This window comes from Acipenser ruthenus, chromosome 50, assembly GCF_902713425.1.
Source record: "Acipenser ruthenus chromosome 50, fAciRut3.2 maternal haplotype, whole genome shotgun sequence".
Taxonomy (NCBI): Eukaryota; Metazoa; Chordata; class Actinopteri; order Acipenseriformes; family Acipenseridae; genus Acipenser; species Acipenser ruthenus.
In genome coordinates this window covers 390,180-417,818 of record NC_081238.1, presented here as the reverse complement: position 1 = coordinate 417,818, position 27,639 = coordinate 390,180, and the positions used below count along the sequence as shown (strand labels likewise).

Genomic DNA, 27,639 nt, shown 5'->3' with positions numbered 1-27,639 from the left:
TTGTAGCGTTATGTTATAAAACTCCATGACTCCTAGTAATACAATTCCTTGGTAATATTATACATCTCCATGTGTTGCTATGGGGGTCTGATCACAGCCACGCCACACTAATGAAGGGACCAGAGAGCTTAATAATTAGATTTGAACTATTTTTTTTTTAATCCATTTGCCGGGTTTAACCCCAAAATCAGGAGATATATATTTATATATATATATTATTATTATTATTTATTTCTTAGCAGACGCCCTTATCCAGGGCGACTTACAATCGTAAGCAAATACATTTCAAGTGTTACAGTACAAGTAATACAATAAGAGCAAGATAAATACTATATATATATATATATATATATATATATATATATATATATATATATATATATATATATATATTAAAAAAGCGAGGGTCTGTTATTATAAGATGAGAATTTGTCCTACAACTGATGTCTGCAAAGTAGCGAAATCAATTTTTTAAAAAACGACCTTATTAAAGCTAAAACGACCTTTTCGTTAAATATCTCGGGTCTCTTTCACAGCAGGACTACGCTTACCAGGATGCATTGGGGGGGTGTGCCCTGAAAAGCCTGCATCGTGCAGAATGGATTGGGGGGGGGGGGGTGCCCTGAAAAGCCTGCATCGTGCTAGTCTGTATGGAGTTCTGATTGTGACTCTCAGCTATACAATCTCAGTGAATATATGTTCTTTTCAGGTAAAAATCACCATAAACGCCGCTTCACTGCAAAAGGGACGTTGCTCTAAAGCAGGCTGATACTAAATGTAATGATATCTGGGGAAGGTTCATTTATAAACACACACACACAAACACCCACAAGCAGTGTGGTGTAGTGGTTAGGGCTCTGGACTCTTGACCGGAGGGTTGTGGGTTCAATTCCCAGTGGAGGACACTGCTGCTGTACCCTTGAGCAAGGTACTTTACCTAGATTGCTCCAGTAAAAACCCAACTGTATAAATGGGTAATTGTATGTAAAAATAATGTGATATCTGTATAATGTGAAATAATGTATAATGTGATATCCTGTAACAATTGTAAGTCGCCCTGGATAAGGGCGTCTGCTAAGAAATAAATAATAATAATAATAATAATTTTAAACGCAACGTGACACGCCGACCTAAAAGGGTATAAGCCTAATCCCTTTAAGAGCCCCCAGCGCGCATGCGCTTCAGGGTCTCTACCACCCCTTTAAGGCGCGGGGTTTCCGCAGCGCTTCAGTTTGTCAAAGATGGCGGACCTCTTGGGTTCAATTCTGAGCTCGATGGAGAAACCTCCGAGCGTCGGGAACCAGGAGAGCCGGCGAAAAGCCCGAGGTACGAACCGAATCGCGCCGCACGCCTTTACATACGCGTTTACTTTCCTTACGACGACGTTTTCGGCTCTAAAACGACATTTAAAGGTTATGTTTTTGAGCGCCAAACCTAACAGCCGCTCGCTCTCTTCACCGACGGGACGCCAAAACTCCGCAGCAGCACCCGCCCACCTTGTATTTCTATTGGTCGGGTTACGAACGTGTCCGTGGCGTTGGTTGGCCAACACCGCTGCCAGTCAGCTGGGGGTCATGAATATTAATATTTTAGCCTCAGGCTTGAAAGTTGATTGGCTGTTTGTTACCAGTATGTTAATTTATTTTTAATATTAATGAGTTTACTCATACCATTGTAATTGCGCTGTGTTTGAATATTTAAAGCGAAACCACTGAAATGTTATATGAAGTGTTAATCAAAATTTACGTAATACAGGTAGTTTTTGCCGTTTTTTTAACATGAAAAATAATTAAACTGGACAAAAATACACAGAAGTGTACACATAAAACACTGCCACTGTTGTTTTTTTTTGTATGGTTGTGTTTCTTTATCGAAGCTTAATATAAAACCCTCCAAAACGACCGGTACTTTTCATTAACTGTAATGTTGTTGAAGCTGACACCCTGGGATCCTTCAAGAAGCTGCTTGATGAGATTCTGGGATCAATAAGCTACTAACAACCAAATGAGCAAGATGGGCTGAATGGCGCCTCCTCTCGTTTGTAAACTTTCTCAACTACGATAAAGTAGAAATAAACACGTGGTTTGTATTGGCTTGTAAGAGAACACGCGTGGGAGAGGGGGTGACCGCCGTGTACCCCCCATTTTAAAAACACACCCACAACGCGATAGGTCCAGCAACACAACCGTCTAGAACCGTTTCAGGAATATCAGACTGTATTTTACTCCTCAGAACAGCCTTTTTAAACTTTTTTTAAAAAATGTGTTCCTGTCTATCCGCAGTATTACGGCCACGGAGGCGGATGATTCCACAAAAGCAAACTATTAACATAAAGAGAACCCGTTCACTTTCCCTATACTTAACAGTCCGTACACTGAATACAGTCTCTAAGTATGCCTCTTTCTGCAGCCCCGATGGGGTTAAACTGCCGCCAGAAGCTTATATAATATAATATAATATATATTTACTTCTTTCTCGTTAATCTAGAGCAAGCTGCCCGCATGAAGAAAATGCAAGAGGATGAAAAGAAAAAGAAAGCCGACTTCAGAAAAAGGGTACATCTACTGTGAAAGAGGGGGTACCTTTTGTAATTACGTCAGATACTACGGTCGAGGAAAGGACCAAGGGGCGGGGCGAGGGCGGGGCTTCAACTGAGGGTCTGCTGTGATTGGATAACATATCTCGGCTTTTGGAATCTTTTTAAAACTCCTCGGCTTGTCGTTTAAAGCCCCAAGCAGCTGGACCAGTTTAGCCAGCCTGGCTTTATAGAAGCACATCTAGAACCAGCGACATCTAGTGGTCTGTGTTATTATTATTATTATTATTATTATTATTATTTAGTTCTTAGCAGACGCCCTTATCCAGGGCGACTTACAATTGTTACAGGATATCACATTATTTTTACATACAATTCCCCATTTATACAGTTGGTTTTTTACTGGAGCAATCTAGGTAAAGTACCTTGCTCAAGGGTACAGCAGCAGTGTCCCCCCCCACCTGGGATTGAACCCACGACCCTCCGGTCAAGAGTCCAGAGCCCTGACCACTACTCCACACTGCAGCCACATTAGAGCAGGATTGCTGTGTTGTTGTTTTTTTCAGCTGTTAACGCTGGGTTTCCTTTTTTAGATGGAGAAGGAGGTGTCTGAAATCATCCAGGACAGCAACATGCAGAAGAAGAAGTACCCTCCCATGGGCAAGATTGAGAGAAGCATCATGTGAGCGCATCCTTTTTCAATGTGTCGGTTTACAAAAGCAGCGTGCGATTTCAATACGTTAACGTTACATTATTCAGCAGCTTTCATTCCACTTAGTGAAGCAGTGTTAGTTCGTTCCAGAGGGTGATGACGCAAAAACCTTTGGCCACAGCTGTAGGTGGCGCTGTGCACCTGAGCGGAGCCTTTTATATTTAAGCTTGCGTACGATTGGACGAAGTCAGCTGCAGTCTGGTGAGGTACCTCGATAATGGGCTGACTGCCCGGGGTCCGCGTTGGGACACGGTCGGCAAACTCTCTTCTTTTGCAGTGTTTTTTTTTTATAAATTTAGTCGTCAATTATTTTTACCCCGGTTTTCACCCCAATTTAGCATGCCCAATTATTATCTGTATCCCCGGCTCACCGCTCGCAACCCCCCGCCCACTCAGGAAACGGAGGCTGAAACACGCGTCCTCCGAAACGTGCTCCTTCCAAGCCGTCATTTTTCGCACTGCAGATCCACAGCAATGCTACCAGACCTATAGTGCCGGAGGACAACACAGATCTGGCGGCTCCGCTGCAGAGCCACAGGCGCCCTATCGGCCACAGGGGTCGCTGATGCGCGGTGAGCCGTGGATTCCCCTGCCGACCTAAGCCCTCCCTACCCGGGCAGCGCTCAGCCAATTGTGCACCGCCCCCTAGGAACTCTCGGTCACGGTCAGCTGTGACATAGCCTGGATTCGAACCAGCGATCTCCAGGCTATAGGGCACATCCTGCGCCACTCGGGAGCCCCCTTTTGCAGTGTTAAAGTTGGCTCTTGTTACAGTGGATTGGTGGCTGATTCATGCAAAGAGAAACACACACGCACGTACGCACACACGCACGCACACACGCACGCACACAACAGCAGTGGCGTACAGGGAAGCCAGTGGCATGCTGGATTGATTTTAGTCTTCTGTTACTGAGCAACACTGGCTGGCCTCCATCGGAAAGCAATGGGATGATAGGAACAGGAATTGTGTGTGTTTTGTGTTTTCAGTCACGATGTGGCGGAGGTCGCAGGGCTGACCTCGTTTTCATTCGGGGAGGAGGAGGAGAGTCGATATGTGATGATTTTCAAAAAGGCAAGTATTTTTTTTGTCTGTTTTTTTGCAGCTTGAAAGCTGTGGCTGTATCTCATGGCTTTTTACTACACAGCTGTTAGACCTGGTGTAAAAGCCACGGACAGCAGCTATTTGAAGAACTGCACAGAGGTCGTGTAACAAAACTCGCATGTTACTTCTAAAACAGCTTTGTAGAACTAGATGTGTTTTCAGTATATATTTTTTTTTCTGAATCTTCTCTACCTTGAACATCCTGTAGAAAAACACATTTTTAATAAGCTTCCCTTAATAAGAGACCAGGGTGTGTGAACTATGCATCAGCTGCAGAGTCACTTACAACTACGTCTCGCCCGAAAGACGGAGCACAAGGAGGTTCAGAGACTTGCTCAGGGTCACACAGTGAGTCAGTGGCTGAGCCGGGATTTGAACCTCCTGGTATCGAGCCCCATTCTTTAACCTGCTCTCCTCTCCCCCCATCCATGCAGGAGTTTGCCCCATCGGACGAGGAGCTGGAGGCGTACAGGAGGGGCGAAGCGTGGGACCCACAGATCGCAGAGGAGAAGCGCAAGCTCAAGGTATGATGGGGTGGCCCTTTTAACTCTTAACTCTTAAAAGGGGTATCGGCGGGGGGGGGGGGCGGTAAAGGCAAAAAAAAAAGATTCTTTGCAAGATAGATTTTTATGTTACGGTGAAAGCTCTAAAGAAACAGATTTATATATATATATATATATATTTTTAATGTCACTTCGGTTTTAGGTGCTGCGTGTGCAGTTTGATGCAATCGTGATGCAGCTGGGTGAATATCCGAATCAAGCTCATAGTAAAACCTGGAATGGAGGGAACCTGCTGTGCAACTGGAGTCTCATTTCCATCCCTGTGATTTTAATAAATAGTAAATCAAGTTCACTTTTTCACTGATTTGAAGGTTGCCCATTAAGCGGTGGCTAATTGTTAAGCGTTTCAAATCTTGCCCAGGGATGGAAATAAGACTCCCGTTGCACAGCAGTTTGATCCGTTCCTGGTTTTGCTGTGAGTTTAATCAGACGCACCTGAGCTTGTTACCTAGACACTGTGCTGGCTGATCAAGCTGATAGCAAAACCCGGAATGTGTGACATCGATGTGGAACAGGAGTCTTATTTCCTTTTCTGTTAACCCGCTCCTCCCCGCGCAGCAGCAGGCTCAGTTTGAGCTGGAGAGGGAGGCTCGGACAGGCCCGAAGGAGGAGGCGTGTCCGAACAGCAACTACCGGGACAAGTACAGCCACCTGATCGGGGTCTCGGCAGCCAAGGAGGCGGCGCACACGCTGGAGGCAAACAAGGCGTACGGCTGCGGTGAGGCCCTGAGCGCACTGCACTGCACCACGCACACACTGCACCACACACCACTGCACTACACACACTGCACCACACACACACACTGCACCACACACACACACTGCACCACGCACACACTGCACTACACACTGCACCACACACACACACTGCACCACACACACACACACATACCGCACACACACACAGAGCACCACACACTGCACCGCACACACACACACACACCGTCTGTGAGGCGGCTGCTTTACATACAGCTCTGGCCAAAAGTTTTGCATCACCCTCTATATAGAATGAACTAATTTTGCTTCATAAAGTCGAATGAAACCTGCTGAATGATGTTAGCATATTGAATTACACACCACCGCTTTGTAGTTTTCCCCCATATATGACAAATTGAAAAATGTGACATTTCGAAATCTAACATGAAATACTACTGTACTACTATTATGGCTTCCGGTAGACTCTTTTTTTCAATATCATTTGTAGTTTCTTTGAAACCGAGACTAACGGCCCTCATTCTCTCCTGCAGTGCCCGTGGCGAACAAGCGGGACACGCGCTCCATCGAGGAGGCCATGAACGCCATCCGAGCCAAGAAGAAGCAGAAGAGGAGCGAGGGCGAGTGCGCGGGTTCGAGCAGCTCCCCCTGAGAGGGGGGCAGGGGGGGCCAGAGCCCCCTCCCCTTCCGCTGCTGCTGTTTCACACTAACACAGAAAGAGATACAAAGATTCTTATTTTTATTTTATTTTATTTTATTTTAAAAGGGTTTTAAATCGACCGCGATCACACACCGTGGACTCTCTTCACACCGGGAGGACGTTCGCTCTGATTCGAGTCTCTTTTTAGGTCATTAAAATACAAACCTTGCTCAGTTTTTACAGACAGGAAAGAAGCAACCAGGGTGACTGGCGCTGCTGTAGATAGTTTAGAAGCAGGTTGGCTCGGCTGAATGTGTACCTCGTTATCTTGGGGGGGAAATGTTTTAACTTTTTTTGTTTGTTTTCATAGTTTTAAATACAATTTTAAATTAAACTTTTAATTATTTAAAAAAAAAAAAAATTTCATCTTTGAGAAATGGGGATCATCTTAACAAATGTTTCTGGGTAATTACAATTATTATTATTTTTTTTTTAATTGTCATATTTTTATGTGCATGAAACTGTTTTAAGTAAGTTTAGAACGAACCAACTTTATTATTATTATTATTATTATTATTATTATTATTATTATTATTATTATTAATTTTTTTTAAAAATGTAGTCGTTGCCAATTAGTTTTTATTATTTTCTCCCCAATTTGAAATGCCCAATTATTTTTAGGCTCAGCTCACCGCTACTACCCCTGCGCTGACTCGGGAGGGGCGAAGATGAACACACGCTGTCCTCCGAAGCGTGTGCCGTCAGCCGACCGCTTCTTTACACTCTGCAGACTCACCGTGCAGCCGCCTCAGAGCTACAGCGTCGGAGGACAACGCAGCTCTGGGCAGCTTACAGGCAAGCCCGCAGGCGCCCGGCCAGACTACAGGGGTCGCTGGTGCGCGGTGAGCCGAGGACACCCTGGCCGACCTAACCCTCCCTCCCTCTGGGCGACGCTCGGACAATTGAGCGCCGCCCCCTGGGAGCTCCCGTCCACGGTTGGCTGTGGAATAGCCTGGACTCGAACCGGCAACGTCCAGGCTATAGAGCGCATCCTGCACTCTAGCGAGTGCTTTTACTGGATGCGCCACTCGGGAGCCCCCGTTATTTTAAGTGAATTACTTTCTTCTTAAATCTTTGGGAATGTGGTCCAGTAGTACTTCGTGTCGATCGACGGGGAGGGAAAATAAATATTTTAAGAATTCTGATCTTGCTGTTAAATTGTGTTCCATTTCATATTTAACTGTATATTCTGTAATCCAGCACGCTGTGTGAGGATCAAGCTGATTTTAACCCACTCAGGGTCAGCTCGGCCTCTCTCGACTTTCTTAGAAATATTTTAATTTTTCAGTACCACGCGTGCGATCTCATCACAGGAACGCGTTCTCAGTGTCAATGAGGCTCATTTGCATGACGGTGTGGGGTAGAGGCCATATCCCAGATTCATCACAGACCCCGCGTTTAGTACCATCGCTGTCGTACCCGACAGAAAAATAAAACCATTTCAGAGAGAAGGAAGGAAAGAGAGGGGAAGGAAGGAAGAGTTTTATTTTTTATTAAGTCAGCTGGGGCATGCGTGAGAGAGAGAGAGAGAGAGACAGGAAGGGCACGTTTTAAGACGTTTTAGAAATAAATTCCTACACAGCACAGCTCACGAGACCGTTATTCAAAGTATCTGGTCGTTTAAAAGTGTAACAGAACACTTTCATATATATATCTGTGTATATGTGTAATATATATGTATATCCTGAAGCCTTGACTTGCTCTGTCTGCAGTTTCTAATATAAAACGCTCACTGGAAGGGAAGTAATTGACAAGCTCTTAAACCCTGAAACATGCAGATGAATAATCTTGTCTGAGCGCTAAGCATTGGCGATATGTCCCAAGTTCATAATTCTACTTAGCTTTGGTGTAGGAACAGCCTAGACTTTACAGCTTGTATGAAAAGCTCTACCGTTTACGTTGATCGCAGCGTTTGTGCGACACGACGCTATGACTTTTGAAAGATTCAAGGGGTAAAAGGTAAACCGTGTATGTTTTTAAAAAGTAAAAATAATTAATAGGTAATGACAGAAGGAGTTTAAAGCTGTAATCCCCATTTTAGGGAATCCGGTGGCGATTCTGACTTTGCGTTTGTTTTTTCAACAGCGCCCCTCGGTGGAATTATACTGTTATGACGCACTGTGCCCTCTAATGTGCTTGTTTTATGGTTCGATATTATAAAGCTGCTGTTGTGTGCTTGCTCTCGATTTCTTGGTTAAGTTCTAGTCATGTTCTTTTAGTGATCGGTAACTAACGTGGGAAATTGTGACACACTGTCCTGGATAACGACCACACAGTGGGACAGTGAGACAGTTTTGTCCCTTTACTGATTTACATGTACGGGTGTATCTAATTTTGAGTTTCTTTTGGGAGGGAAAAAAAGGATTTGGGGTAAAATGTTCAAAATACCTATTTTTGGTTTTTCTCCCTACACTCACCATGCTGCTGTGTTATCTGTGTTTGTGTTTTATTATTTAATAGCTGTGCTGAAAATTATAGGAACTTGACACTTTTGAGTTTTAGCCTATTATTATTATTATGATGAATCTGTAAAGATGTTAACTGGGTGTTGGATTGCTGTAATAATAAAGTTCGATCTTACATTGTGATGGGAGAACGCGGACTTGTGATTTTTTTTTACAGGTATTATTTATAAGTCATAATGTCTCTTTCAGCCAATGAAAACACCGGACTCGCATACATTGCTATGCATCTTAATTAGCAAGAAGGTGGCCTCCAGCTCACAGCGACTACATTTTTAAACAGCAATTGTTTTGTTCTTTAAAATTAAATAACAATTTGGTGTACAGTTGAGTTGCTTTCCTGTGTTGCTCAGATGAGACGTAAAACTGAGGGCCTATTGTGACTCTGCAGCAGCAGGTGTGATGCATAGTTCAACCCCTAGACCCTCTGTAAGTCACTTTGGAGAAAAGCATCTGCTAAGTTCCCAATTAATAATAATGACACAGCGGTGTGAAGATGCCAAGGAAACACAGACCCGACCAGTTTGCTTGACCTGTTCTCTCACTTCAACATCTGTAACTGAAACACTCAAGAGAACAGATGTAATTGAAAAACACGTCAGAAGTATGCAGACCAATATTGCTATATGCAAACTACAAACGTTTGATATATTGATTTTTTATGTATTAAGTGCTTGAAACAGATGTCAAGTTGATCACTGTTTACCTTTCCATAGGTGTAGTAGCAGCAAATATCCACCAGGTGGCATAGGCCAATAGAAGTCACATCACCACTGGAATCTATGAACAGTAATTACACTTACAATATCACAGTGTAGGTCTTGCACTCACCGTGTCAACGACAAAGCCGTCTAAACACTTATACCTACAAAAGTAGCTGCAGATTCTTGCCCCAGTGTCAAGGCACTTCTAATGGCTACCAATCACCCATTTTACAAAACGCAAGTGAAGTTTGCAGTTTAGTTTTGAGTTTCTTAGAAAACATTTTAAATCTTGTAAGGGTGTCACAGTATTAGGAGATGATAATGGCAAAGGAAGCTTGTATAGAAGACTACAAATGGGATGGATTTTTGTTCTGTTAATTTAGTTTTAATTGACCCCTTTCATTTGAATCACTTGATGGTAGCACAGCTTCTCCATGCAATCAGTGATTGATAATTAGTTTATTGCTTACAGATTAACCGACTGACGTTATTTAGTGAAAATAATAAATTACAGAGTCACAGTGCTGAACAGTTTTATTGTCTGGTGCATAGTGGATATCAGACTCACACATTGCACAGTTCTTGCATCTTAAAAGAACGCAGGTTCACAAAATTCATCTTGAAAGCAGGCAGGTAGTGCACGGCCGGGAGGTGGAGCTGCCAGCTGCTTCGGTGGGGTGAAGTGCAGAGTGGTTTGAGTTTTGTTTTTTTTGTTTTTTTTTAGTGGGCTTTGGGGTTGCGGAAATTCTTTCCGGCAAATTTGGCCTTGTCCCCCAACTCCTCTTCAATCCTGTGGGAGAGAAAAGCAGCATGGGGGGTTAACTTGGCAGAAAAAACACATTAATCCTCTTCAGAAACATTGACATCATGTGACCATGGGAACTTAGAGACAATTGTTTGAAAAGCTCCCATGGCTTCATCTCTCTGGAAGTCTCTCCCCAGCTTCAGTGTGTGCGGCTCCCACAGTCGCTCGCTTCAAATCAACTCAAGACCTGCTTGTTCTTTCTTGCTTTCAATGCTCTAAGCCTGATAATCTGTTATTAGCTGCTGTCTAAATTGCTATATTCGTATGATACACACATCCACCATGTCTAGAATTCACATCCTAGCCTTGTATTTAATTGCATTATGCCTGTATTTAATGTATTTGCATTGTTTTGTACCGTTTGTATTTAATGGACTGTGCCAGGCTGTGTTTCACTGTATTTAATGTATTTGCATTGTTTTGTACTGTTTGTATTTAATGGACTGTGCCAGGCTGTATCTCACTGTATTTAATGTATTTGCATTGTTTTGTACTGTTTGTATTTAATGGACTGTGCCAGGCTGTATTTCACTGTATTTCATGTATTTGCATTGTTTTGTACTGTTTGTATTTAATGGACTGTGCCAGGCTGTATCTCACTGTATTTAATGTATTTGCATTGTTTTGTACTGTTTGTATTTAATGGACTGTGCCAGGCTGTATTTCACTGTATTTCATGTATTTGCATTGTTTTGTACTGTTTGTATTTAATGGACTGTGCCAGGCTGTATCTCACTGTATTTAATGTATTATGCATTGATCCTCACTATCTTGTAAAGCGCTTTGTGATGGTGGTCCACTATGAAAGGCGCTATATAAAAGATTACAAAATACTCAATTCACAGATAGCCCACATCTAACATTACTGACAGTGCTCCATTGTCAAAATGCTTCCTGACTGAAAGCCTCATTTCCACAGCACTGCAGGCTCACCTCAGGAGCTGGTTGTATTTGGCCAGACGCTCAGACCTGCAGGGGGCGCCAGTCTTGATCTGTGGAGAGAAGGACACATGTAAAAAGCAGCCATTTCACACCAAAGGGAAAGAAATAAAAAATAAAAACCACACACCGAGCCCCTGTCCCCTCACCTGTCCAGTGCAGAGTCCCACGACGAGGTCAGCAATGAAAGTGTCCTCGGTCTCTCCAGAGCGATGGCTGACCATCACACCCCAGCCATTGGACTGAGCCAGCTTACAACTGAGGGACACAAGAACCAGCAAGAACCACGGGTTACAAACAGGTGAGCTTTTTCTACAGCACGGAGGTAAAAATCACCCTCGATTGCATCACACATTCAGGTATCTTGTATTACCCATGTGCTGCTAAATAGAAATTCAGCTGTGGTTTAGTTTGGCAGGTGTGTAACATTGGTGCACATAGAGATGACTCCTTCAGTAGATTTAGAGTGAGCAGCATGCAGTAGCGATTACTGGTATAGAAGTGTTAATGAAGCAGCAGGCAGCGGTTTACAGTATTGATTCGTTCTGGATTACTCTGATCTGGTTACAGCACTGATTAGTTATGGATTAGCGCTGCACTCACGCCTGAATGGACTCCATCACAGAGCCGATCTGGTTCACTTTGAGCAGCAGGCAGTTGCAGGCTTTCTTCTCCACAGCCTGCTGGATCCTCTTGGGGTTGGTGACCGTGAGGTCGTCCCCGACCACCTGGATCCCCACGGAGCCAGTGAACTTCGTCCAGTTCCCCCAGTCGTCCTGGTCAAAGGGGTCCTCGATGGAGACCACTGGAGAGAGAGAAAAAAATTATATCTAAAATCAATCATCTCTCCTGTGAGGGTACAGAGACAAGTCTGTCCAATATAGTCTGCATTGCATCGCATCCCAACCCCCACCCCCTCCCAAAAATCACAGGTTGCCGATAACTTGACATCCACAAGTAGGCGCTCCAACATCTTGCAAAAGTACTATAGAAGTTAAATATTCATTGCAAGTCACATCCCCATGGCAGCCACTGAGAATGAATATCCTCACATTCAGAAACTCAAATGACAAAGCATCTATACATTTAAAAACACAACAGGTTCTTTCTATAAGAGCAGATACAGTACGTTAAGTTTGATGTTTATTCAGCAAGAGTTCAGAGGCTGCCTCCAAAATCAAGTTCAGAGTGTATTCTCTCTTGCACTCTTTGTATGGCAAACAAAAAAGCATGCAAAAAGCCAATTTAAAATTAGGAACACTTGGAGTAAAACAATTATGGTGACATCATTTCAAATCTGACCAAGAAATTTCAGGTGGCTGCATCACGTTATTAAATCTGCGTTGTTCAGGTGGCTGTCAGAGTCCACTACAGCAGCCATGCGGTCCCCTGCTCACCGGGGTAGTTCTTGATGAAGGTCTTGTACAGATCTCCCAGCTGGTCTCCGGTGATGTGGCGCTTGGGGTCGTCGGGGGACTTGAAGTCCAGGTCGTACTTCCCACTGCGGTGGAACTCGGAGGCGGCCACGTCCATGCCAATCACGATCTTGTCAGGGTAGCCAGCCTTCTCGATGGCAGACTTCAGCAGCTCCAGCGCTGCAGAGGGAGGAGGGGATTATCAGACAGCCAAGGCAAAACTATAAAGGAGCCAAGTCAAGTAAAATAAGGGTCTCTGCCAGTACCTTTAACCCCTACAATAAAGAAGTGTACAGATAGGGCCAACAGTTTTGCATCACCCTAGAGAGCAACTCATTGCTTTATAAAAGCTGAATGAAACAGTATCATATTGAATTACATATGGCTGTCGTTTTCCCTTGCACTAAACTGACAAATTGAAAACAGACATTGTGAAATGTAACAGGATATACTGTACTACTATTATGGCTTCCGATAGACTTTTGCAATATCATTTAGTAGTTTCTTTGATTACAAGATGTTAATAACTATCTATATAAATTCTCAAATTGTAAAATTCTAGGAGATGCTAAACTTTTGGCCAATGCTTAGGATCAATCTAGAGAGGCGGCAGTCTCACAGTTTGCCCAGGAGACGTTGGCTGGCTTGCAAATAAAGTGAGAGTTTGTACAGCGATTGTGCCAGTCCTCTCAGACCGTCACGCTGCCAGGAGCTCTCAGGAATCCCAGACTCCAGACACCGTGACCTTCACACAGATACACTACGAAAGGTCATGGCTAAAGATAGGGGCATTACAGGACACTGGAGACTAGGAGAGACCTTTCTGAAGATCAGCAGAGTGTTCTTACAGTTGCAGATAAGCCTCTGTTTAGAGCACTTTAACTGCAGCATTTATGTAAAAGACTTTCTATAGAACAGCGTCTCTGATTTGACATTTATTTATAAGCAGCTCTCACCCAAAACTACACAAGAGGGTATCTTTACAATAAGATCATTTTACACACTGACTATTCATTTTAAAAAAGCCAATCTAATCTGTCAGACCAGACTCTGCAAACAAGTTGCAGGGGCTTTGCTACTAAATGCAAGAACTTACAATTTATCCTTCGCTTCCGACTAGCAGCTGACCATGCGGTCAGAAAAAAAAAAAAAAAAAAACCCACACACACCACAGCAAAGGAAACTGTTGATCCTACGGGACACACTGCTATTCACTTGAGTGGGGTCAGCTCTGCGGTTTAGAAACTACTGCATAAAATAAACAGCTTTCAGTCAAACACTCTACAAGGCAAAGCAACAGATTACCCAGCGAGCCCCTGAAATAAAACCATGGAGAATGAAACGCGAATGTGCCGACCCAAAGTAACCCCGGCGCGCTGGCACGCGTACCCTCGTTGTTCTCCAGGATGTTGGGTGCGAAGCCGCCCTCGTCCCCCACGTTGGTGGCGTCCTTGCCGTACTTGGCCTTGATGACGTTCTTCAGGTTGTGGTAGACCTCGGCTCCGATGCGCATCGCCTCCTTGAAGCTGCTCGCTCCCACGGGCAGGATCATGAACTCCTGCATGGCCAGCTTGTTCCCCGCATGGGAGCCGCCGTTAATCACGTTGAACGCCTGTCAGAGACAGGAGACATCCAGAGCTGTAGTTCAGGACAAAAACAGTCCACTACACAGAAATTGTCTTAAATCAGATGGAACTGTGGTCACATTATTAGAGCTACAGGCTTTAATTAAATTGTCAGTGCAGTACTCACAGGAACTGGAAGGATGAGTTCTGGGTTTCCTGCCAGGTCAGCAATGTGACGGTACAGGGGGACACCTTTTTCTGCAGCACCAGCCTTGCAGACTGCCAGGGACACACCTAGAATAGCATTGGCACCAAACTTTGCTAAAATAAAAATAAAAATAATAATAATTTAAAAAACGCATTTAAAAACAAAAGGACGCATTACTTCACAAACCAAGTTAGACTACCTATTGTTCCCTGGGTAACAAGGGCGGGATAATAGCTCTGAAAAAAACTGCAGAAGAGATGGACTCAAATCATATCAACATTACCTGTATGCCAAGTCCTGAACCTCTCGGAAGCAGACACTGCCAAAACTTGCTGATACATTATATTGAACTCATTTATGAAACATGTTGAAAGCAAAACCAGTCCCCCCCACACACACACCAGGGCTCGCTGCAGCAGTCAGCCGCACTGCCTCAGCAATGTCACTTACACTTGTTTTCTGTCCCGTCCAATTCCAGCATGAATTTGTCAATCTTCTCCTGCTCAACCACACTCAGTTTCTGTTAAGGGAATTCAAGAATTAGTCAGTAGCATTCATCCCCCAGTCACAGCACCATGAACACAACAGAACACCTAAATAGTATGAACACACAGGACTCCATATGCCTCCCAGGTCAATACTCAAAGGGAGGAAAGCTTCAAAAAGACCCTGGATAAAAAACTAATCTTGGACTTCCAACGTTACCATAAAGGTAGTGCTAAAATCAGGGTCTCTGACCACAGGAACCCAAAAAAAACCCACACCACACACAATCTGTGCATTTAGTTGATCACTTAAAGACAAAAAGTATAAAAGCTGATTTATAGTTATGAAAATTAGACCATTGACTTTAGAAAAATAATTCCTATATAGAAGGGTTGGCACTTTCATTTGACAAATTATATAAAATACACAAAAATAATAAAATAAGTTGAAGAGCTCAGCTGCTGAATGTGTTACCTTCTCCAGGAGAGCTGGAACAATGGTCTTATTAATGTGGTCCACTGCCTTCATGACCCCTGCAACCACAATAAGAGAGTTTGAGTGTCGCTGCCACAGTATTGGATTTCATTCTGGGTTGCGAGACGTGTTTAAAATCACTGCTGCTGAAGAGTCTCAAGATGGCGCACTCCCGATCTGTGGCGTGGGCGTTTCATTTACTGCAGTCATATATTTGTAATGCAGAAACAGTTGCGTGCAATTGAAGCCCCGAGCAGAGCGGTCCCGGCTCACCTTTGCCCAGGTACCTGGCCTTGTCTCCATCACGGAGTTCCAGAGCCTCGTAGATACCAGTGGAGGCTCCGCTGGGAACAGCAGCCCTGAAGAGACCTGGAGAGAAAGATTACAAAACGAGAGGAAAGGATCCCAATGACTGCATGAACAGGACTAGGTAGCCCGTCCCACCCCCTCACTGACTCTGCATTAACAGGACTAGGTAGCCGGTCACCTCACTGACTCTGCATGAACAGGACTAGGTAGCCCGTCCCATCCCCTCACTGCTCTGTGTGTGACCAAGTGCCTCCTCCCCTCAGTACCAAGTCCATGCCCACTTCACTTCCAACACATTTGTTTGTCACACACACACACCACATAGCCTCTCAAAACACACCCAAATAAAGTGCTTGTGTTCAGTTTAATGCTAAAATGTTTCCAGTGCACAGAAATTCTAATTTACAATTGTATTAATAGTATTGTTAAAACAGTACAAGTCTGCCAATTGTAATGGAATAGTTAATTGGAAACTAAAGACAATTTTATATAATATATCTCCATCTATAAATCACACACAGCATCCCTAATGTTGGTGTTTGGAGTTAAGAGTCTATAGTGGAATAGAGAAATAAGATGAAGGGGTTTAAAGTGGAGAAACAAGGGGAGCTGGAAAGGAGAGAGGCAGGGGTGCAGGAAGGTCAGGGCTTCTCCAGCGCTCACCCTTTGCTGTGAACAGGTCCACCTCCACAGTGGGGTTCCCTCGGGAATCGAGGATCTCACGGGCGTGGATCTTAGTGATGGACATGCTGCCTAGAGAGAGGATTCAATATTGCAACAAGTGTAAACTAGCTTATTTACATTTTTATAAAAATCCTCGCAAGGGCAATATTGCCGGTGTTGAATCCAGTACTGTATGCAATGCAGAGTCCAGCTCAGCTCTGAACAGTGGTGCATGATCATATCACCTGCTCTGGTTTGTATGCCTCTGCAAACACGTTTCAAAACACCCCCAGCAATCACACACATCATTTTGCACCTTTTTTGTCCTCTACAGAACACCGTACAATGGTCGGATGGCAATGTACAAGAGTTTAGAGAAGGGGCAGGGCTGTCAGGGTTAAGCCAATAGGAATGCAGCAGGGCAAACCTACCAATCAAGGATAAGGAGGCAGATTCTTCAACCTGAACAGCAAGCCTATTTTGAGCTCCAGTGGATGAGATAAAATCCTTTGCAGGGACATTTGTCTCCGAACACACTTCAGATCTCTGCCCCTTCCTGCAGCCTTCACATGCTGTCAATTTATACCCTGTTGAAGTCAGGTCACTGCTTCACCCTGAAAGGCTACTGTATGATGTGCAAGACAGTGTATGGGTGGTATTTTCAAATACATATTTTGTGCACTGAAGCACTACAGTCTTCCAGGATTAAAGAGTTTGTAATTCTGGTGCAATACATAAAACCACAAATTAAGGGCAGGGCAATAAGTTAAAGTTAGAGAGAGTAGAGAAAGGGGAGCTATTGATACTGCCCCCCTCCCTTAATAAAAACACCCCTCCCTCCCCCCCAATTACATTACAAATGAATCAGATAAACAGCTGCCAAGTAATGCAATAATCCAACGCACCCCCCCCCCCCCCCCCCCAACAACGATCTTTACATAAGTTTCAAATCAACGCATCCGCTTCCAGCAGCCGATTGATCCTTAAACCTGATCAGGTCTTGGAAGGATGACAGTGATTCAGCACCAGCAATGTGGCTTGGCAACCCATCACCTCACCGCTCTGTAGCTACGTGATGCTTTTAACAGAGTGTCACGACATAACCTCCATCACAATACCTTATGAAAAGGAAGCAATAGCGGCGCCCCTACTGTACCAGGAAGCACACAGAGCCTGTGACTCCGATCCCACTTTACCTCACCCACCCCGGTATTTCCAGCTCTCCCCGAGAGAAGCGGTTCTATATTTGGGTCGGCATTCAAAGCCAGGAGTGCCTTGCAGTCCCTATCTCTCAAACCAAGCCTTTCTCTACTGTCAATGTGCTAAAATCAGGGCTGCTTTGTTTAAAACAGATATATAACCATTTAATTGGGCTTTTAGGCTGTAAGTCGCCTTGGATAAGGGCGTCTAAGAAAATAAATAAATTAATAATAATAATAATAATAATAATAATAATAAATTTAAGACTTGGTTAGACCAAAGTGCTGGACTGCTGAACTATACAGCTCTGGCCAGAAGTTTTGCATCACCCTATAGGAACTAATTTTGCTTCATAGTCAAAACACACCTGCTGAATGTTATGTTAACATATTGAATTAGTACTTTGTAGTTTTCCCCATATACTTAAAACTGACAAATTGAAAAGTGCATAATTTCAAAATCCAACAATACTGTATTACTATTATGGCTTCCAGTAGACTTTTGCAAAATCGTTTTTGTAGTTTCTTTCATTGCATGATGTTAAAGATCTATTTTAAATAATTAAATTCCCACCACCAGTGATTCGGCATCAAGACCGTGAATCAATACCATATCCACAAATTGCATGACCTTAAACAAATTGAGGGGGGGGGATCGTTTACCGAAGACTAGCCTTCAACTGTAAAAAAGGTATGCAGCGTCCCACCCTGCAACACACGATGCTTGCATGAATCTCTTTACAGCCCAGCACTTCAGTGACCTTTAATGAAAAGCCAACTGAACTTCAGGCAGAGGTCAAAGCAGTATTCAGACCTCATACTCTGTTACAGTACAGCATTAAAAGTATGTGGGCTCTAGTGGTGGAGCTTTTTATAACCATCCACCCCTTTCCTAGACAGCTGATACTGTAGTACAGCAGCAGAGAGACAACGTTATCACAGCAAGGCACTTCCACACTCACAAATGAAGGCCGTTTTAAACTATTTTTTAAACATTAAGTTCTCGTTTCGTTAACTGGACCAGTAAATATTAAAATGAAGCTCAACAGGCGCTCGCCATATTAAACCAATCGCCGAGTTTACCAATTAAGATGTCAGTTTAATTATGGGATGGCATACGAAAGAAAACTGCGCCGTTGCCAAAGCGATCTTACCTTGTTCCAACCGGTAAATTTAGTTTAGAATATAACGGATTTTGAATTTAAAACATGCAACTTGAGATCGCTCGAGTGAGTCTAGTACTAATCGTGAGCTTTATTAAGCGATACGAGTCCTTAGTTACCATACAATGCCGTTACTTGGGATATGAGAGAATTTAATAATTATTACAAAATCACAGTGAAAATCATAAATGGTTATTTTTGCTTCAATGATAATTGCAAGCAATGGGGCTCTTGGAGAACACAAGGCTATATTTGCGTTAGTCAGCAATGGACTTTGACTAGCACTTGTACGGTAGTTATTTTCCTGTTTTTTCTTGTAAAAACATTTCAGAGCAGTCTTATACCTGAATTGAACGGTTTCACAGTTTTGTGCTGTTAATATTTTACAATAAAACACATTTATCAATTAAACAAATACCCAATTGCGAGAATTACAGTGATTAACCAGGCTTAGTTTCACGATTTTTTTTTTTTTTTTTTTTTTTTTTTAAGAAATTGTAAGACAGTTTGTGTGAACTCTTTTGTCCTGCCAAAAACAAACCAAAAACCAAAAAATAAAAATAGCCAGATAAAAATAAATGAATAAATAAATTTAAAAAAAACAGTAAAAAGGTTGTGTCACTAATTCAGTCTATCAAGGATAAATACATAAATACGGGTCACAAATATGACAGTTACGCCTCAAATTATCATTAAAAACCGATACATGTTATTAAAATGTACCACTTAAACCGAAACAAGGCTTTTTAATAATTGTTAAGATTTAAAAAAAATTAAGAGAGAAAATCCCAACCGTCATTTTACCTGAGTGCGGTGCGCGCGTGTACTCGTCCGTCCGCTGGTCGCTGACAAGTGCCCGCTCTCGAGCACCCCCTCCTCTATTTATAGGCGCTCCCTGACCGACGCTGTCCCGTTTGGAACGACTTTAGGGACCGTCTATAATAAACTAGTTCTACTTCAAAAGTAACACCGAATTATTTAATGGCAATGCATATAATAATTATCATATGAAATCATGTTTCAGGCTGGTTGTATCAAATGCACTATGTGTGATTAGATTTAGAATGAAAGGCCACGCTGCTTCTCCCTCCCTCCCTCCCGGTCCCTCTTCTCCAATCACTAAGCCACACTGCATCCCTCCCTCCCACTCACTAACTCCCCAGTTCCTCAGCTCTAACCACTAGGCCACACACTGCTTCCCTCCCGGTCCTTCAGCTTTAACTAACAGGCCATCAACGCTTACTACTAAGACCACAGGGTCGTTGTTTTATTTTCATTGGACATATAAAAGCTATGTAAAATGTTGACGGTCCCTGGCCGCTGTCCAGTACAGTAAAGGTCACCGTTCATCGCAGCTTGTGTAACGCTACACGGGGGACACGACTCAGTGAAAAAACGCTTTGAAAAGGGCAGCCGGTCCAACACATTTCATTTATAACGACGCGACTCCAACGGCAAACCTTGCCCTTTTAAAAATCTAAAAATAAGGCCCCGGTTATTTTTATATATATATTTAAAAACTAGTACACAATAAGTGACTGTGCTGTGATTTTGCTGAGGGCACGTGCTACAGTTGTGTACTTATAAAAAAAAAAAATGTGAATACAAAATAACACAAACCGGGGCGTTTTAAACAGTTTTACACATTTTGCATGGCATACAATAAATATAGAGAGAATTATATCTGCAGAAATTGAGGGTTATAACGCATTTAGGGTGGCGGTGTTAAGGTCTGCCACGGCTTAGATCATTAAAATAGAGCCAGTATCCTGCTGGCGTTGCTGCTTTGTGATGTAAGTACGCCTAGCTTGCTTTATCTTGACCTCTTTGGTAAACTAATCTGTAATTTAGTTTTTTCTTTCTGTTGCACTTCCCATATGGTCCTGCAGAGGGCGCCATTGCCTTTCTTTTCCAGGCGCATGTGTGGTTTTGATGTGTGAGAATTTACTAGAAACGCTCTGACAAATTCAAATACAGTTTAGCTCAGCAGAGACCGGGCACTTAACACACAGTTTTAAAGGCAGGGGTCACTGACGTGTTCATCATACTTGATAAGCAAGATGTGTCATGCTTCCCTATGATTAGCTTTGTTATGCTTTACTACACTTTGAGAAGGGGGCTGGTTCATTCTCCTCTCTGTGTTTTACTACACTTTGAGAAGGGGGCTGGTTCATTCTCCTCTCTGTGTTTTACTACACTTTGAGAAGGGGCTGGTTCATTCTCCTCTCTGTGTTTTACTACACTTTGAGAAGGGGCTGGTTCATTCTCTTCTCTGTGTTTTACTACACTTTGAGAAGGGGGCTGGTTCACTCTGTGTTTTACTACACTTTGAGAAGGGGGGCTGGTTCATTCTCTTCTCTGTGTTTTACTACACTTTGAGAAGGGGGCTGGTTCATTCTCCTCTCTGTGTTTTACTACACTTTGAGAAGGGGCTGGTTCATTCTCCTCTCTGTGTTTTACTACACTTTGAGAAGGGGGCTGGTTCATTATCGGATGAGACATAAACACAAGGTTCTATTGGAAGTGACTCTGCAGCAGCAGCAGTTGTTGATGAAGTGTAGTTCACCCCCCTAGTCTATGTACGCTTTGGATAAAAGCATCTGCTAAATACTACACTGTGCTTTTACCAAAATACCCCTATATACGGCATAGTGCAGTTCTACAAATAAGCTGTTATTTGCTCTGAATTAGCCCTGTCTGTTTGTCTGCCTGCCTGTCTGTCTGTGGTGGTTTTTTTCGCACTCTTGAGATGTTTTTCCATCTCGTTCAGGCTTCATCTCGCTCTGGTCTCTGCATCCGTTTTAGACACTTCCTGCCCGCAATGCTGTCACTTTTTTTTTTTTAATTACTGTTTTTTTTTTAAGACCAGTGTTTCTGTTCGTCCGCTTGTAATCACACGGCCGCTTCTGGTAAGCTACTGGACAGTGTAACACATTCACACCTCAGCTGCTGTAAAAACACTTTTTTAGTGCTAAGAAACTTTGCAAACAGAACTTGCTCCCCTATGCTTTACCCCAGCTCCCCTGTGCTGTACCCTGCTCCCCTGAGCTGTACCCTGCTCCCCCTGTGCTGTACCCTGCTCCCCTGAGCTGTACCCTGCTCCTCTGAGCTGTACCCTGCTCCCCCGTGCTGTACCCTGCTCTCCTGCACTGCACCCTGCTCCCCTGTGCTGTACCCTGCTCCCCCGTGCTGTACCCTGCTCTCCTGCACTGCACCCTGCTCCCCTGTGCTGTACCCTGCTCCCCTGAGCTGTACCCTGCTCCCCTGTGCTGTACCCTGCTCCCCTGTACTGTACCCTGCTCCCCTGAGCTGTACCCTGCTCCCCTGTGCTGTACCCTGCTCCCCCATGCTGTACCCTGCTCTCCTGCACTGCACCCTGCTCCCCTGTGCTGTTCCCTGCTCCCCTGTGCTGTTCCCTGCTCCCCTGCGCTGTACCCTGCACCCCCGCGCTGTACCCTGCTGTGCTTTTAATAAAATTCACAGCAAACGCAAATGCTTACAAGGTGTGATATGCACTAAACCCACGCCCTGGCTTCCAGTCAGCTACACAAGCAGATGTTAGATTTGCCTCAGTAAGTCTGTCTGGAGATTGCAGCTTTCTCGTGGTTTCCGTTGTCCCCTCAGCTCTGAAGCAAACAGCTGCTTCCTCGTCTGAACAGGGCAGGTTTGAAGAAGTGCTAGAACTTGGGTTTACTGGTTTCCAGATGGTCGTACTGGTTTAGGAGTGCTGGTCGTAGCTAAACGATCCCATTCTCCCCACCATGCAACTCCATTCTCTAAATAGATCCCAACTGTGTAGTTTTGAAAGAAGCACATGTTTGGATTTTTGTTTGTAACATATTGTAACCCCTATGGCACTTTCAAGGTCCTTTCACACAGAGAGTGAAATTATCCCCGCCCCTTCAGGGTCATCTTTCCTGTCACTAACCAACCAGCTGTTTCCCCTAATGATTGACAGGCTTTGCAGCCAGTAAGATGCTTCGGGCGTGGAAATAAGACTCCTGTTGCATAGCAGTTTCACCCATTCCAGGTTCCAGCTTGATCAGCCCACAGTGTGTCTAGGCAACAAGCTCAGGTGTGTCTCATTAAACTCCTAGTAAAACCAGGAATGGATCAAACCGCTGCGCAACGGGAGTCTTATTTCCATCCCCTGTGGTTGATCTCAAAGATACTGCTGAGGCAAAATGGCTTAGTAACCTAGTGTAGGACACAGAATAAACAGTAAACCTGACACACACAACACACACCTTTTTACATATTAATGATCTACCTTTGTCCGCTTGTCCTGCGTGTGACGTCATCGCCCCTTGGCGTTCTGGAATGAGAAATCAAACAGAACTCCGGGCTGTGCAGAAATGCACACCGATACTGGGATCCAATCCATAAAGAATTGAAGCGAGAATCTATAAAAGGCCAAAAGAGCTCCAACTGCAGTTTAAAATGAGTTTGCTTAACTCTTATTAAGAATAGCGATATTATAACACGTCCCCCTTTAAAGGAGAGCTAACTAAGGGTTCAAATCAATGGTCTAGCCTCCTATTAGCTGTAGCAATGGCACCACTGCACCCCCTTCAAAGGAATCGTCTTCCCACAATTAATTGAACAGGAGACATTTCAACAGTTATACATTGTTATCTAGCAATGTCTGTCAGTGAGCTGGCACCTTTAAAGACGAAACCGTTTTTAGACTATTTTTATCGTGTTGCAAACAAGCGCTGTAATGTATTTCCCCCCCCCTCGACTTTTTTATGCAAGCTTCCTCTTGTTGCAGAACCTCGCGTGGGACAAAAAAATAATACAGCAGCAAAGACAACTTTTGCATTTCTATAAAACGGCCGTCATTAACATTCAGCACCCAAAATTAAAACCACCAGCATACCGCGGTGTTTTTAGATATTTTACATCATGCCATCAAAGAAACTACAAAATGATGTTGCAAAAAAAAACAAAACTACCGGAAGCCATAACAGTATGAAAAAATATCACTTTTTTATTTTTTCAATTTTTGTTAAGTAAATGGAGCAAACTACAAAGCGGTGTGTAATTCAATATGTTAACGTAACATTATCCAGCAGGTTTCATTCGACTTTATGAAGCAGAATTAGTTCATTCTATGGGGGGGGGAGGGTGCAAACGTTTTGGTCCAGATCTGTAAGTTGCAGTACGGGGGGGGGGGGGGGTCACTAGCAGAGATAGTGATGGATTGATTGCATGTTACTGCAGGCTTCAATCTGTGCCTGTCCCTGCTGTTTGAACTAGCATCTGATTGATTGTGTAAAAACACCTGGAAATTCCTCCCCCCTCCCCCCCCCCCCTTTAAGGGGAAGTTAAACTCGCGTCCATAGCTGTCTGTAGAATCTCAGTCTCGGAGCTTACTCGATTCAAACATTACATTTTATTTTGTTACCCCATGTAACTGTATACAATAATTCACAGCGACAAAAACGTGCCACAAGTTACTTCTGCTGCAGAGTAGAGACAGGAAAAGAAATGTTACAAAAACAAGCGAAAGAAAGACACGCCCTTGCGGAGAGAATCGAGGACAGGTAGGCAGCGCGGTCTGAGACTGAGGCAGAGAACACGCTGCGATCGAGCAGGAAGATGCGAGTTTGAACAGGAAAACAAGAAAATACCCAGGATGCACCAAAAACACAACAAGCCTAGGAGTGTCTGTCGAAATACAACAGCGACAGCTTTAACTGTGTGTGTGGAGCCGTTTATCAGCTTCGTTTCCCATAGTAAAAGCACAGCAAAGTGTAACCAAGCACAGTGAAAGCATGGGCAAGCATAGGGAAGCATTGTAAAGCACAGAGAGGTCTGGTAAAGCATAGGGAAGCATTGTAAAGCACAGAGAGGTCTGGTAAAGCATAGGGAAGCATTGTAAAGCACAGAGTGGTCTGGTAAAGCATAGGGAAGCATTGTAAAGCACAGAGAGGTCTGGTAAAGCATAGGGAAGCATTGTAAAGAACAGAGAGGTGTAGTAAAGCATAGGGAAGCATTGTAAAGCACAGAGAGGTCTGGTAAAGCATAGGGAAGCATTGTAAAGCACAGAGAGGTGTGGTAAAGCATAGGGAAGCATTGTAAAGCACAGAGAGGTCTGGTAAAGCATAGGGAAGCATTGTAAAGCACAGAGAGGTCTGGTAAAGCATAGGGAAGCATTGTAAAGCACAGAGAGGTCTGGTAAAGCATAGGGAAGCATTGTAAAGCACAGAGAGGTCTGGTAAAGCATAGGGAAGCATTGTAAAGCACAGAGTGGTCTGGTAAAGCATAGGGAAGCATTGTAAAGCACAGAGAGGTCTGGTAAAGCATAGGGAAGCATTGTAAAGCACAGAGAGGTGTGGTAAAGCATAGGGAAGCATTGTAAAGCACAGAGAGGTCTGGTAAAGCATAGGGAAGCATTGTAAAGCACAGAGAGGTCTGGTAAAGCATAGGGAAGCATTGTAAAGCACAGAGTGGTCTGGTAAAGCATAGGGAAGCATTGTAAAGCACAGAGAGGTCTGGTAAAGCATAGGGAAGCATTGTAAAGAACAGAGAGGTGTAGTAAAGCATAGGGAAGCATTGTAAAGCACAGAGAGGTCTGGTAAAGCATAGGGAAGCATTGTAAAGCACAGAGAGGTGTGGTAAAGCATAGGGAAGCATTGTAAAGCACAGAGAGGTCTGGTAAAGCATAGGGAAGCATTGTAAAGCACAGAGAGGTCTGGTAAAGCATAGGGAAGCATTGTAAAGCACAGAGAGGTCTGGTAAAGCATAGGGAAGCATTGTAAAGAACAGAGAGGTGTAGTAAAGCATAGGGAAGCATTGTAAAGCACAGAGAGGTCTGGTAAAGCATAGGGAAGCATTGTAAAGCACAGAGAGGTGTGGTAAAGCATAGGGAAGCATTGTAAAGCACAGAGAGGTATGGTATAGCATAGGGAAGCATTGTAAAGTACAGAGAGGTCTGGTAAAGCATAGGGAAGCATTGTAAAGCACAGAGAGGTCTGGTAAAGCATAGGGAAGTATTGTAAAGCACAGAGAGGTCTGGTAAAGCATAGGGAAGCATTGTAAAGCACAGAGAGGTCTGGTAAAGCATAGGGAAGTATTGTAAAGCACAGAGAGGTATGGTAAAGCATAGGGAAGCATTGCAAAGCTTTATATGTTCCTGTACATCAGGAGCAGTGAAATTTCACACCAGCTATGAAGCTCAGCGCATAGAAAACGGAGGCGCTTTATCATCACTGTGGAGAGGAAAAAAAACACACTTCATTTTTTTTAGGCTTCAGTTTATTTTAGAGCGAGGGATCTGAAGGGCTGGATCTGCAGAGCGAACACAAGCATTTAGACTTGACTTTTGCTCACAAAGTCAGAGTCAGTTATCATAACAATATCGCTAGAGAGAATTAAAACAACAGGTCAACGCTGGCCAGTTAAAAATGCTCCTAAAGATTACAAAGCAGGGCAACAGCACTTAATGGGTTAAAGTTTACACATGGAACGTTTGCATTCTGAACTGCAGAGCAAATTCAGCACAGCAGACCACAGAAACAGCTGTAGGGTTCTGTTTCGCTTAGTAGAATTCCTTCTGCGCTATCTTTGAGTCATTCGCTTCAAGGTTCTGTCTGGAGACATTAAGGCGTGTTCCTCGCAGGTTTACAGCGAGCAGCCGTGTGTGAGAGACACGGGCTGTGAGGCAGTGATCAGCTATTTTATTCACTTACCCATATAAGGATATTTAAACTGAGCAACATCCTGTTTCACAACTGTTCTCACATTGGAGGAAAAAAAAACTGCTTTCACCTAAACCAAATGCATTTTTCTTTTCTCGCACGTCCTTTAAATTCTTTCAAATTTCAAACTAATATTAAAATCGATTTCCTTTTTTTGAACGGTGCTTGATATTTATATGTTTGTGTTCAGAGTGTTTTGTTTCCTGAGTTCAGTTTTGGTTCTGAATCGTCAACGTCTGTTAAACACCACAGTTCTGCACAAAAGTTTTGCATCATCACCCTGATTGAATGAACTAATTCTGCTTCATAAAGTCGAATGACACCTGCTGAATAATGTTATGTTAACATATTGAATCACACAGCGCTTTGTAGTTTTCCCAGAATTGAAAAACTGGCGTGAAAAATGTGACATTTCGAAATCTAACATGAAATGCTACTGTACTGCTATTATGGCTTCCGGTAGCTTTTTTTGCGAGATCATTTTGTAGTTTCTTTGATTGTATGATGTTAAATAAAAGATCTAAACTATGTTCATATACTTTTGGCCATAGCCGTAGTGCTGTGTTTAGAATGAAACTTAATAAATTCAAAGATAAATATTTTTGGCTACAAGTCTTTCTCAGTGTCTTCAGTGGAAATGCTAAAAGACTTAGTTAAAGAAAACCTGATGAATAAAAATGTGATAGTCTCTGTTGGGTTCAGGAGACGAGGTTTCAGGCCCCTGTGTGGCACACCAGGGGAGACTTGGGGGGTTTAGGTCTCCTGGAACCAGGTTTCAAGCCGCTGCTCCTGGAAAAGTGGTTTTGTGTTCCCTCATCTTTACTGGGTGCTGATAGGCCCCCATTGAGATCCATTTGCTGCTGATGGAAACGTACAGGTCTGATTGCAAAGCGATTCCAGGTCACTTCCACATGCAAATGGAAATAACGTTGAAATGTTTTTTTTTGTTTTGTGTGTGTGTGTATGTGTGCATGCGTGTGTGTGTGTGTGTTTGTTTATGTGTGTGTGTTTGTGTGTGTGCACGTGTGTGTGTGTGCGTGCTTGTGTGTGTTTGTATGTGTGTGCGTGCGTGCGTGTGTGTGTTTGTGTGTGTGTGTGTGCGTGCTTGTGTGTGTGTGTTTGTGTGTTTGTGTGTGTGTGTGTGTGTGTGTGTGTGCGTGTGTGTGTGTTTGTGTGTGTGTGTGTGCGTGCTTGTGTGTGTGTGTTTGTGTGTGTGT

At 43.5% G+C, this 27,639-nt stretch overlaps 2 protein-coding genes across 3 annotated transcripts; one reads left to right on the top strand and one right to left on the bottom strand.

Annotated features, from left to right (window-relative positions):
* The first annotated feature begins 1,190 nt into the window (after positions 1-1,190).
* Positions 1,191-8,915, top strand: LOC117404531 (sperm-associated antigen 7 homolog). Of its 2 annotated transcripts, none has more exons than XM_034007396.3 (7): positions 1,191-1,326; positions 2,488-2,555; positions 3,130-3,218; positions 4,236-4,320; positions 4,785-4,874; positions 5,475-5,631; positions 6,161-8,915. In XM_034007396.3, exons 1-7 carry the CDS (start codon positions 1,242-1,244, stop codon positions 6,277-6,279), a joined length of 693 nt encoding a protein of 230 aa, XP_033863287.2. In that variant the 5' UTR covers positions 1,191-1,241; the 3' UTR covers positions 6,280-8,915. The 2 variants fall into 2 exon arrangements, with proteins under 2 accessions (XP_033863287.2, XP_033863286.2); XM_034007395.3 differs by having other exon boundaries at positions 5,472-5,631.
* A 1,094-nt stretch (positions 8,916-10,009) lies between these two features.
* LOC117971641 (beta-enolase) lies at positions 10,010-19,638 on the bottom strand. The gene is made up of 12 exons (XM_034919799.2): positions 19,524-19,638; positions 16,358-16,447; positions 15,659-15,754; positions 15,386-15,444; positions 14,876-14,945; positions 14,405-14,538; positions 14,042-14,264; positions 12,635-12,832; positions 11,841-12,042; positions 11,387-11,495; positions 11,232-11,290; positions 10,010-10,283 (listed from the first exon to the last, which is right to left on the bottom strand). Exons 2-12 carry the CDS (start codon positions 16,440-16,442, stop codon positions 10,214-10,216), a joined length of 1,305 nt encoding a protein of 434 aa, XP_034775690.1. The 5' UTR covers positions 16,443-16,447; positions 19,524-19,638; the 3' UTR covers positions 10,010-10,213.
* Between the last annotated feature and the right edge of the window lie 8,001 nt (positions 19,639-27,639).